We start from the raw sequence: 13601 nt of genomic DNA on the forward strand, positions 1-13601 counted from the left end.
ACAGCAACAAAACATTGATAAGAATAAATGTTTCGTGAGCACTAAATCTGCATGTTAGAATGATCTCTGAAAGATCATGTGATACTGAAGTAATGGCTGCTACAAAATCAGCTTTGCTATCACAGAAATATAGCAAAAGTACTTCTGACTTTTAAAAACATAAAAAAATCTTACTGACACAAAATATTTGAACAGTAGTGTATTAGAGAGAACAGCTCAGGTGAGTTTGTTTGATTATTTCTTCCGATCTTAAGAACAGTCATGTACTGTTTGTTGAGGCTACACGGCTACTGGATAAGAAATAATAAATGGCTACCACAAGAGCTACTCTACTTTTAAAGCCACTACAGCAAAACTTACGTAAGTGTAACTACTTTTACCTCCCAAAACTGTCCAGCACTCTATTAGCATTCCCTTCTACCTCAAAGGCAGCTCCTCTGCCGGCGGAGAATCCAGTGAAGTATGTGATTTGGAATCTGCCATCTTTCCTCACAGAACTTTTTGGGCCCAAACACACATACACTTGTCTGACTTAATGTTTGAAGTGCCCCAAGCAAGAACAGCCTTTACGCTATGGCTCCAAAAAAGCAGCAATAATATAAAGAATGATCTCTTATTAAGAAAAGACTACTTTTTATTGAAAAGACAAACCAAAGGCATCAGGCTGACAGATATTTTTCAAAAACCTTGCTAAGAACACTTTATCGGAGCATACCAGTGGGGTGGAACAAAACGAGGGCAGAAGAAGAGCAGCTCTTTTTTTATTAAATCTGTTCCTAGCCAGACAGGTGGATATCAAACTAAGCAGAGCCGCTTTAGTTCTCCTCTACAGGGGGATAGAAACCAGGTAAACCCTCCTTTATTTGTCAAACGACAGGACACAAAGATAAAGAGAGCAAGAGCTCTGGAATTCTCAAATCAAAGTATCAGCTTGCTCAACCGAGCAAACAATTCAAAGGAATCGTATTTGTCTATCTTGTTATCTGGAGTTACAACAGGGTGGTCCTTTCTTCTGGCAAAGCTCTACATATTGAAGGGTCTCTTTTTTTCTGGTTAAAGATTCTAAGAAATGCTTTCATGTTTTGATGCGCTGCCTATTGAAATAGGAATGGGGTGGGATTTATTGAAGGTCTAGCCACTAAGCTTTAGACTTGCACCAGAGCTGACAATTCGCCATTAAGATAAACAGGAACAAACTGCTTTTTCAGGTATTACAGACCTTATTTTACGGTTGAAGATCAACAGTACAGACAGGAGGAGGGACATATTATTCTAGAGAGCATCTGATTAGACAAAATTCTGTGTAGTGCAACATTAGTGTCATCAAGTGTCAACTTTTACAAGTAAACTAGGAAACAATAGTCTCAACACTACTGTGCAAAATATTGGTGTTAGCCTTTTTTAATACAGTTAAAGCAGTAATATTGTGAAATAATATTAGGATTTAAAATTGTTTTCTATTTTAATATATTTTAAAATGTAATTAACTCCTATGTTGGCAATACCGAACTCTCAGCAGCCATTTATGTCACATGATCTATCAGAAATCATTCTAATATGCTGATTTGGTGCTCAAGTAACATTTCTTATTATTGTTAATGCTGAAAACGAAAACAGTTATTTAATATTTTTGTGGAAATTGTGATACTTTGTATTTTTTTTTAAACAAAAGTCTTACTGACCTCATTTTTAAAGGGGTCTTTAAAGACACTTTTTTCCTCTATAAAGCAATCAGTCAACCTGATAAAGTCACCATCAGACCACTAATGCAAAAACGGAAAGGAGCCACCATGTTCACATGCACAAACTCGCAACACACATTAGCTGAGTGTCTGACAGGCCAGCTGACAGCTGCATCATTGATCACACACACGTTTTGTAGAATAACTGCCTCCTCTAACTGGAGTTCCACATCCTGTACGGCAGTCGGCTTTCCTTCACTGAGCTGCTCGCTGGCTGCCGAAGAGACACGAATCATTACAGCCATTAATCGTCTTGATGCATGGAGTGAAGCAAAAACATATTTTCTTTTCGATTAGGGACGATCGGTTATTCACGCGACAGTCTAACATGACTTAAATAAACCTGCAGTTCTCATGTGGAGCTCTTTAACTGAACTGCTACACACTCACTGACAGTATGCAAGGGGGAAACAGAACGCAGTAGATAACAGAGTTAATATCTCACTCACATGGTAGTACGCAATGGCCTCTCGATCCAGGGCTCGGCTGACTGCCACTTCTCCCGTCAGTCGGTTGATGCTGAACACACCCTTAGGGTCTTGATCTGCTCCCCTTCCCGTCAGACGGAAGATGTGGTCTTCCTTCATGTCGGATGAGATCACCTATAATCACAGGATAAAATCATATTAATGTTAACGTTATTGAAATGGCACAGTTACAAAACACTAAAGCTAAGCATAAAACTATACAAATGCAAATAGTTTTAATGTACTTGAATCATTTCTTAATTACCTAAACATTAATATCTATTTATCATCCCTTAAGATTGTATCAACCAATAAATCCTCAAATAATTGCTCTAAACTTTAGTGTTGTTACTGTAACTAAAAATAAAACTTAAAATTGTGTTTTATTAAAAAATCTTAAATAAATTACATACAATTTTGAAAGCTTACGAAACGAAGAAAAATAAGTACTAACATTACTAAAACTAAAACTGAAATAAAATATAAGCTAAAAATTAATTACAATAAAAAATGAAAAATTTAAAATGTAAAATATATTAATAAATATTACAGTAGCATATAAATAATAAAATAAACAATAATAATACCAACAACATAATGTATTATTAATAATATTTTTTATGTTTATTATAATTTTTTACTATTATTATTAATAGTCCATTTTGATTATTTAGTTATTACTGTTCCAAATCAAAATTTAAATAAAAAAAAAAAACGAAAAAAAAAACAACAACACCCTTATGACTGGTTTTGTGGTCCAAGGTCACATATTCCATTGCACATATGTGATATTGAACACCTATACATTAAAAAAATCTATATTTGTCAATCTATATTGGCCAATCAAGCCATATAAAGTCAGCTGGTGTGTACATTTTTCATTCTTTCAACTTTGTCAGCAGTACTTACATGCGACTGGATAAATGCAGCAAAGTCCAGAGTGATGCAAGTTAAAAGCAAAGAAAACAAGAAAAGTTAATTACACACACTCACAGGCAAACACAGTTATGTGTGAATAAAACATGCACACATGCTAAATATACACTCATTTGCTTGATCTCACATTTTAAATCTAAATTCAGAATTATTTACCAAATTATCCTCGATGGCAATGATGAGCACACAGTAAAAAGTCTTAAATCATGATATAACAGCACTCTACAGATCATTAGGTTAACTCAGTGTTTTAATATACTGAAGTTTGCAAATGAGATGCATTTGTATATTACAACATTTTATTGGCTATAGTGTGACCAGTGCTACCACCTGCAGTTCATTTGGCTTTTGTGTAAAGCATATTTTTGTGCAAATTAGATTCTTGCCACTTCCCTCGCTAATGAACGCTCAGTTATTAACTAATGACTTTAAATACAAAAACAATAGCCTCTTTTATGAACCCCTTTTTGTTTAAAAGACCCTTTCTAAAAGTTGTTTTCATCAAGAGCAATAAACCCCAGTGCATGTATCGAATCACAGAGGCTGCCCACCTTGAACCCTCCCATATCTTGTAATTAAGCTTAAGATGAAATATCCCATTTAGAAAATGAATCCAAGGAAAGTAATTGTCCACATGAAAAGCCCCTGTTAGCTTTATTTATCTTCCTCACACAGATCCTTTCTGCCAGATCATACACTAATACTGTTTTTCTCCTTTATAATTACAGGCTCTGCTAACCCAGGGAAAATTATTATTCTGAGAAATGCACCTAGTGGTTTCGCTAAGAGTCTGGTGGACACAAATGCAGGCTTCACCGGAGGAGGCCTTCAAATCTTGGTGTGAAAAAAATTTACTGTGGCCAGCAAACAGCTGTGAAATTGCAGAATTTTATTGCACAATGAGAGCTGTCTTGTTTAGTGGACGGGTTGTAAGCGACTGTAACGCGGACTAAAGCGGATCGTGAAAACAATAAATCAAGCAGTCACGCTGACAGAAACACAAGCACACACATTCAGTATTGTAAACACTCACACTGTCTCTATTGTTTCAAATAAAGCTAAATAGTACCTATTAACTTAGCCAATTTTTAGATTTTCTTTTGCAAACCTGTATTAGCTAACCCGCTCACACAGGCTAAACATGTATTTAAACAGCAACTGTACTGCAATCTCCTTAAATGCTCCTATTATCGAACAAATTAGCATTTGTAATTGCATATAAATAATGTAAAATAAGCTTTGTGTCAATAAATACTAAAGTCAGAAAGAGAGCTGGCAAAAAAAAAAAGAAAAAATTTCTTATGATGTGTGCACACCAAAAGCACAATTAGCACGAGTAGATTACATATAATGTCAATGCAAAGATGTGAAAAGATGCAAATTCGTGCCAGGCAATGCGCATGAGACAAATTGGGTGATGCGTTTGCTGTAAATATTCACCTTAACCGCATCTTCCACGCAAGACAGGCAGAAAATTCACATGACACATTGTTATACAAGCCAATCAGCGAAGAGTTTATTTTTATTCACGCGAGTGACACAGAAAAACATCCCGCAAGTAAAGTAGAGCGAGTAACACCATGCAAATATTTGCTTGATTTTTGGTGTGAACACACCCTTATGGTGTGTGCACACCAAACGTGAATCAAATTATTCACATGAGTAGATTACATACAAAGTCAATGCGAAGATGCAAATAGACGTGAATTGGGGACGAGATTATAGCGAATGTGCAATATACACTTCAACTGCATCTTCCATGCAAAATTAGATATTTACACTCAAGTGGAAAATTTGCATAACTCGATTTTATTCACGCAAGTGACAAAAAAAAACAAAAAACGCACAAGTAATCTAGAATAATACCAAAGAGTATAGAAGACCAAGAGGCGAAACTGATGCTTTTTGGGTAACAGCCACTAGTTGGCGCTTCAGTAGCGCGGCCGTCATTTTGGGGTGAAAATTCCAACTGGACAACGTTACAGATATACAGAAATAGACAATAACATCGAAAGAGAGGTCAAAATGGAATTAAAAAATACAATGTTGGGCAATCCACTGCAAAAACTATCAGTGTGGCAGTAAAAATATTGCCTTTTATCGTTTTCCCAAAGACCCTGACAGGTAATTATTCACAAAAGTGTATATTGTGTTTTGAAGTGAGATGTAGCGCTATCTTATGCACCTGCTAACTTTAACTGTTTTTAGTCTAGTAGTAAACTTAAATTTACTACTAGACTAAGGAACTGCAGGTCCTATAGCCATAGAATGATTTATATGGATATGACACTATAGTTATAATGAGCATATGCAACTTCACACATTTACAATTACTTACTATATTATTATTACTCCAGTATGTCTGAAATATGTATTGTATGTTTTAATGCCCTGGAACACACTACAAACATGATGATCTCTAGAACATGATGCATTGCTGCGTCTGTCATAATTAAACAATTAAACAATTTTGGAGAAAGTGGGTGTACTTGTGTTTTTTTTTTTTTTTTTTTACAGTCTTCCTTTAAGGGACATTAATATAAGACAATACTGCAAAAATGGTTTACTGTCAAGATGTTATTCCTGTTATATATTTATAGTCCAACATTCTTTCTGTCATTAATTTAATTTCATATGTTGGTATTAATTCAGTGTTTATAATGTTAACACTTATTTTCAACACATATTTTCAACCGAAACTGGTTTCTGGAGAGCAAAGGGTTTGTAAAAAAAAGGGAAGACTTTAAAATAAAGTCAATAAACTGTTAAAAGGATTTGATGATCACTAGTGTAGTGATTGTACGTTATTGTTGTCATCGTTCAGCTGTATTTCAGCTTTAATGTACGGTTTTTTAAACAAAGCAGCTGATATTTAACAAGGAAAATGTACGATAGAACACAGATATGGGTAAGTAAAGGGGTTGCAGTAATTTAATCTTTTTACTTGGCAAACAGTAACACGATGCGAATATTCACTTGGTTTTTGGTGTGCAAACACCATTAGTCTTCCACGTTTTTGGGCATTTGTCAGACATGGAGACCATCTAGGCTAGGTTAAACCAGCTACGACTCTCAAAAACAGCTGGCTTAAGCTGTTTTCTTTTCAGCAGGTTGCAGCTTCTTCAAAAGAACTCAAGGCAGGAAGCCCAGCAAAGTACTTTCCTATAGAGCAGGTACACTTGTGACACGATCATGATTGAATCCCACCACAGGTCATCTGTAAATGAACTCTTCTGCCCATCGCGAGAGAGACAAAAAAACACCCATACAAACTGCAGTGTCGCCTGTTTACAGGAGTCCCATGCCACAAGAGTCCATCAAGCTCAGTTCTTCTTTCTCTTGTCGTGTCTGTTTTCCTCCCACGCTGCTTTCGGCCTTGTGAAGAACTCCTTATCGGCTCCGGGTATGTTTTGTGAGTGGTTGCTATGGAGCTTGTTTTCATTCTGCTGTATGCTGCACACAGCTGTGATATTGATCCAATAGAACAATAAAACACAATTTTTCTCTCTGTTCTTCAGAGGTGCTTTATTAAAGGTGCAATGGTCTCCTTCAACACAAGAGAGAATTAGAAAGGAACAAAAACGAAAGGATTCATAGCTCCAGAGGAGGGATGACGCATGAGACGAAATGGATGGAAGAAGGTGGAAATTGAACAGGGGAAAAGACAGAAAAATAGTGGCCATAAATTGTGGCATTATACTTGAGATTTTACGGTGCTCAATTGCTCTTATGCCCTCAAGGACTTTTAGAGGAAAATAGTGATGCACTGCCATTAGCGTTCTGTAATGTAATCCATAAGCTAGTAATTATTTTCATAAAAATGTTTAAAAAGAAATTTTTTTTTTATCTAAATATATTCAAAATAAACTACTAAAAACTAAAAAAACTGGTGTGTGAATTTAGGCATCATAACATTATAATGTACAGCATGAAAAGGATATTAATTTTATGATTTGCTAAAGATTGAATTTATTAATTGTTTTAGCGTTTTTAAAAAGTAACTTTAAATACGCATTAGACAGTATTAGACAGTAGTTAGACAGCAAAGCTAAGCTAAATGTAAATTATTGAAGGAAATGATCATGAACAATTACATTTTCAAAAAAAAAATTTAATATCGAACTGTAATCTCTAATAATAGCCAGTAACCAATGTGACACCAATTTGTGGATGTTTTTCCAATATTTATTTGCCTCAGCAATCTCAACAATTGCAAACACAATTTTATCAAGGTATGTTACTTACAGTATGTTATCAAGGTAACATTGCATAGACTTTACCATTGAAATATTTTTGAATTTTCTTTTTGAAAGAAATTAATACATTTATTCAGAAAGGATGCATAATTGATCCAAATTAAGAGTAAAGACTTTTACATTGTTACATAAAAAAAAATAATCAAATAAATCAAATTAACTTTATTTAATCAAGGATTATTGAAAAAAAAAAGTTTTCTCAAAAATATTAAGCAGCAAAACTGTTTTCAACAGTGAAAATAATAAGAAATGTTTCCTAAGCAGTAAATCAGCCATTAGAAGGAGCAATGGCTAAAAATGTAATCAAAACAAAACAATAAAAATAAATAGATCCGATAAATGCTGTCTAAGTGAATTTAAGAGATTTTTGGTCAAACTTTATTTTAAGGTCTTCATTACCAAGCCATTTTTTAATTTGCTGCTTATTAATAGTTAGTAAGGTAGCTTTTAAGTTTAGTTACTGGGTAGGATTAGGGATGTAGAATATGGTCATGCAGAATATGTGCTTTATAAGCTCTAATAAATATATATATATATTTTTTTTTATCTTGTTCAAGTGCGCTTCAAAGTGAGCAGGTCATTCTCATGCTCACTTTCAAAAATAAATTCACCCAATGTGTGGCGTGATTGTAGCAGTCAAACCTTCAGTGGAATACAAGGAACTGTCAGAACGTGACGAGACAAGTTTTGAATGATCAAGGCTACTGGTGGGGTGGAGCGATAGAGGCCGTGGAAACGGATCACGGGCGCTGCCTCGCTGTTTATGGCGAGCTCACGGGTGGTGGTTTATTTGAACGTACAAACAAACACATGTACACAAACACAAACAAGCCTACACAGCCTCCCCTGGCTTTCTTCTCAGTCATTAGATGCCAGCGAACAGCCCTGGGGGAGACGCTCACCTATTTCTATCAGCTCTCATTAGGAGCAGGGAGGACATGAAAGAGCAGCCGTTTCTTGCCACTGCCTGTATATGACAGGAAGGAGGGACCCGACTCGAACTTCTCTGACAATACAGCACTGAAGGGGAGGAGAGGATATGTCCTCACTTTCATATTCTTTCACTCTTTATTCCTACCATGATAGCTTTTGGCTGTATGAGCACCGCAGTGGTGTATAATCTCCCTTGATTTACGGATGCTTGACTTTGAATGGAAACTGATGTCAAAGAGGCTGTGTATTAGACACAGAGTCCTTAACTTTCCCTTTGAAAACAATCCAAAAACCAGAAACTAAGTGGTGCTTGCTTTACAGAAAGGGCCAGCGTAAAACCACTTGCCCCGTTGTATGATTTAACATGTGGAAACACAGAACAGGGTTGAACAGAGTGGTTCACAAAGGATTCATTTCAAAACCCCTCTAAACAATCATATTACAATTTCTTCCTACAGGGATCAATGTATATTTGGCACTATAAAATATAACAAAGATAGGAGGAGGATTTTTTCTTGTTTAACAATTTATAGATAAATATATGGACAGTACTGTTGGGAAATATGTTTAAAATTATACCTTCATGCATCCACACCAGTTGGTGTCAGTGTAAAACCAAAGAGACTGTACACTAAATTTTATAATCTAATGTGCCTTGAAGGATTGTGATAGCAAATCTATCACACTGTCTCTTATTCAGTTAGTGGCTTTTCCAAAATTGCGAGCAAATAATCAGTGGCAGCGCGATTCGCCTTCGTATGACAATAATTAAAACATACAATGCCCCACTAGAATGATGGGAATTGAAAAAGAAACAGAAGGCTTTCCCAGACACCCAACGTGTTTACCCTTTCCCAGAGAGAAAACATCTGGGAAACCCCTCTGTTTCTCTTCAAGTTTCCATCATCCTAGTGGGCAATTCCCAATTTCCTTCAGCCTTCCCGTGCAGTGGAAATTATGAAAAATGTGCGCCGTATGGTAGGTAAACAGTGCAAGTAAACAAGATTTATCCATGCGGAAAATCCATCTTGCCCGGTTTCCAATATACAGCAGCGCTATCAAATGAATAGGTCACAGTAGCCAGTCCCCTTGTGTGGTTTCACCATGGTGAAAATGCTGCAAAAGAGGTAATATAGATTGAAAAAGTGCGGACATATGTAGATGTACATAGAAAAGAGACTGAAGGAAGGTCAGCCTCATCAGACTCTCAATGGACTTTGCTGTGTTTTCTGCCACTTGCTGAAGTATAGTAATCTATGTGCAGTATAGAGGGATTATTTTGTCGGTGGGAGAAACTGCAATATAATTCAGCGCTTGCATTCAACACTAGAATAAAGACCACAAAAATGGCACGAACTGTGGTTTATTCACTGTGCCACGGTAATCTAGCTCTTTTATTTCACCAAGGAATAACCCCAGCCCACGCTGAGACACAGCCACAGAAAGCAAGCGAATAGGAAGTACAGAAAACATTTGATTCCACCTCTTAGTTTCCTGGTGTAAACACACATCTCCAAAACAAATTATTTTTCTCTAACATTCTTTTCCATTTTCTTTTATCTTTCTCTCTGAATGGCAAAACAGCACTTGACTATTGGCTAAAAACCAGGGCTGAATCGATGGCATCACCTCAAAGCCCAAACAGAGATATTCTGCAAAAATCTACAGTATCTCCCCTGGGACATCCATATATACAGGCTTGGATGGTGATAAAAAATGGGCAGGGGCACAACTAGGGCAAAACTCCTATATCTCAAGCTTGCAAATCAAGTATGATATGCAAAGCCTAGTTTGTGTTGTTTTTTCCTACAATTTTCCTGCATGCTTGCTTTCTTTTCTGCCCCATCGTTGGTCTCAAAGGTCCTTGAAAAACTAGAGACCTGAGAAAACAAAGACAAGAAAAGCTGCCAAGATAAGAAAGTGGAATACATTAATCTCAACTGAAATGATGACACAAACAATTAAAAAAATTCCAAGCATTTTCATTAATGTTTTCATAGAATATTAAACATGTTCTTGAGAAGAATAATCAAATTCAAGACATCTTTATCTAGTTTCTTCATCCTGCTCAATGATTACAAATGAAGGAACGGCCTGGCAACACTGGTGCAAACTGATACAGCAATTGATTGTTCCCAAAGAGCTTGATTGACAGGCGATCTGACCAATCAGAACGCGTATATTATGCGCCGCCGCTGCTATCCGCCATCTTGCCCGACAACTACGGCCTGTCTCCATAGAAATACATGTTAAAGCGGGGTAAAAAAGATCGACTGAATTTAAACTTTTTCAATATAACTAAATATAAATATATGCGGAAGGTTAAGCTGTGCTGTTGTTGGCTGTAACGGCAATAAGCTAAGGTATTCCTTTAAATACTTGTTTTGCGTACCAGAAAACCTGTCATGTCCGGCGCTGTATGCATGGCTTGCAGCGCTTAAGTTAAATACTGAGTGTGAAATAATAAAATAATATGTTAATACTCTTATCATTCTGTGGACAAAATCCCGTGAACTCCGTCCGATCGGGAGTAGTATCCATGTGTGCTCATCTGATTTCAACACAGCTAAGCTTGTGTCACTTCATGTCATCTTCCCTGGGCACTAACTCCCAAGGGGGTCACCATCCCAGTCGCTCAAAAAAAACCGAGACGTGCCATTCCAGCATCCGCACATTTCGCGAGTTGCTACTGAATGCAAATGATGATGGATAACTATGCCCGTGCAAAGACATCAGCAATCCGGCGCCAAGAAAAAATTTTAAAAAGATGAAAACGAAACCCGTGCGTCATTTTCAGGTAGGCTACATTCATAATCCTGTGAAACTTTTTTGGGTGTTGAGGTTAATAACCTGGGGCACGTTCAGGCTCACAGGCTCAACGTTTTGCTACGGTTTCCAGGTTGAACGACATGTTTCCTGGAAACGGTGTGCAACGGGGTTTGAGATACGTTTTCTCTTGTTTGGTGTGTGTGTCAAAAATGTCAACCCAATCAGCAACAACATGTTTATAAACCACGAGTTATTAAAGTGACAGCTCGCATAATGGGTCCAAGTCAAGTCATTTACAAATGTGTCCGCTACAGCTCCGTATAGGCAACAATTAGAAGATATTAGAAGACATGTTTGTCGTAAGAGTTTTATTGTAACATAGCATAACAACACGATGATTTTGAATTTGTAAGTAAATGTAATTAACATCAAAATAAATTCACAAGAGCAAGTATATTGTTTACACATGTTTATTTACATTAAAGGCAAAATAACTTAAATAATAAGAGCAAGTATATATCTGGAACTTCTTTAAGTCTGTTTAAATATCATTTAGTAATTGCAATGTCTTCTGGTCCATAACCTTTAGGAAGGTGTGCTAGACACTGATTAATGTAACATAAAAATACTTTAAATATTTATATATTTTGCTACTGTATTGTGGAGTGACACTTTCAAAAAACTTTCTATGCTCCTCTTATTATATAATGGTAAATATTATAATATCATACCACAACAACAGTGATCAGCAATAACGATAAGCCTAATACTCACAATAAAAATAATAAGGTCATATAGATCATAACATAGTCTCGGAGGTAAGAAGTGGATTTTCCTTCACCTGATATGTTAGTCTTTTCATCCTGAAATGCGAGGCAAATGTTGGATCACAATAATTAGGAACTTCCGTTTAATAAACGTTTTGCACTGTTTTTTCGGGGCTGAGCGAAGCCCTGTTTTAATGTCGGTAATAATTTCACCACCACCAACGCATCTAATATTCTCTCCGAGTTTCCATGTTCACTTTTGAAAGATAGCCATGGTTTTAACACAAATAATAATAATAATAATAATAATAATAATACATCATGGTTCTTGTAGCCATGGTAACCGCAAATTAACCATGTTTTTGTTACTTCAGATAATAATATACAAAGTAGTTTTCAGACAATATTTTTTTTGTGGTTATAAAAACAAACCTAAGCCAACAACAGCCTTTAAAATGACTTAAAATGCATTATATAAAAACAATGAACAATGCCTTTTTCAATATTACATATTATTAGAAATGCCTGCAAAGGGGGCCAAAGGCCTGGTAATTGCTTCTGTTACACTTACAGGACAATTATATCCTTGTTTAATAGGCTATTGACCACATATTTAATTCAAATATCCACTGAATCTTTCATTTTTGGCCACCTTTTTGCTACAGATGACAGCCTCTGTAATTTCTTCAAAAAAAACATGTGGACATCACAACCCTTATAAAAATGAATACACATTTTATTCTACAACATATCAGTAAATCACTCATTTTGATTTTAAGCTTCACATGTGTCTCAAAAAGGTGGCTGGTGTTGGGAAGAGAAGTGGGAGAGAGGGGGGCGGGATCAGGAAAGGTTCACGAGCTGGAATTCGAACTCGGGGCGCCTGTGGCGCAATGGCGCAAGGCTATCAGCGCCGACAACTTTAGCTTTTTATATCATTTTTTTTATTCATAAAAGCGATGATCATTTGTGAATATTACCTTGATGAACAAAATGTGTAAGAATCATAAACCTTTGTTTGTCACAGAGCTTATGTTCTGCAATGATCCAAAAGCTAATGGAAAAATCCTTTTGGATTTTTTTTCCCGAGGGAAACAAGGTGATGCTAACTTCTGGGTTGGCCTATGAAAATGTGTCATTCCATGCATAATTTTTTTGCCAATTCATCTGACTTTTTGGAACCAGAACTAAGTAAGCTTGAAAACCAAAGAACTTAAGAATGGCTTATATCAGGTAGCACTGTCACACTTATGTCCACACAAAATATGGTCCACCGAGATCATGGTGGCAATGCACATAATTAGGACTAAGTTAATGTCAAAGAGCATTACAAAGGGAAGGTCTTACCTTTCCAATTAACCTGGGGAAGGGGGCTCGCTGGTTCTCTGGGACAAACATGGGGGGCACCAGCAGGGATCTTTTGGATCGGTATGGCATCATGTCTGATAGACCCAGGATCTCCTAAACCGGGACAAAAATGTGAAAATAGTTCAAATGTACGAAACACAAGTGTTGAGGTATGTGTCACTCTACTTTAACACCAAATATAACAAATTCAGAGGTAATATGACATTTAGCAGACCGTTTTATCCAAAGGGACTTCCAGTACACTTATTACAGGAACATCCATTGGGCTAAGTGTTTTGCTCGAGGGGACAATGGTGATGGATCATAAATCACCTCTAGGAGGGTTTTAACCTACAACCTTTCAGTTGCCATTCTAGATCTTTA

The 13601-nt window shown here is 36.4% G+C and overlaps 1 protein-coding gene across 3 annotated transcripts in view; it reads right to left on the reverse strand.

Annotated features, from left to right (window-relative positions):
* The window catches only part of LOC306888196 (cadherin-13-like), a 345271-nt gene that overhangs the window by 195868 nt on the left and 135802 nt on the right, over positions 1-13601 (reverse strand). For all 3 annotated transcript variants that reach the window (XM_079446382.1, XM_079446381.1, XM_079446380.1), the window contains exons 4-5: positions 13218-13331; positions 2192-2344 (exon numbers count right to left, since the gene is read on the reverse strand). In XM_079446382.1, the coding sequence (XP_079302508.1) occupies positions 2192-2344; positions 13218-13331 (267 nt within the window). The remainder of the gene's footprint in view (positions 1-2191; positions 2345-13217; positions 13332-13601) is intronic.

The sequence above is a fragment of the Barbus barbus genome, assembly GCF_936440315.1.
Source record: "Barbus barbus genome assembly, chromosome: 22".
NCBI classification, from domain to species: domain Eukaryota; kingdom Metazoa; phylum Chordata; class Actinopteri; order Cypriniformes; family Cyprinidae; genus Barbus; species Barbus barbus.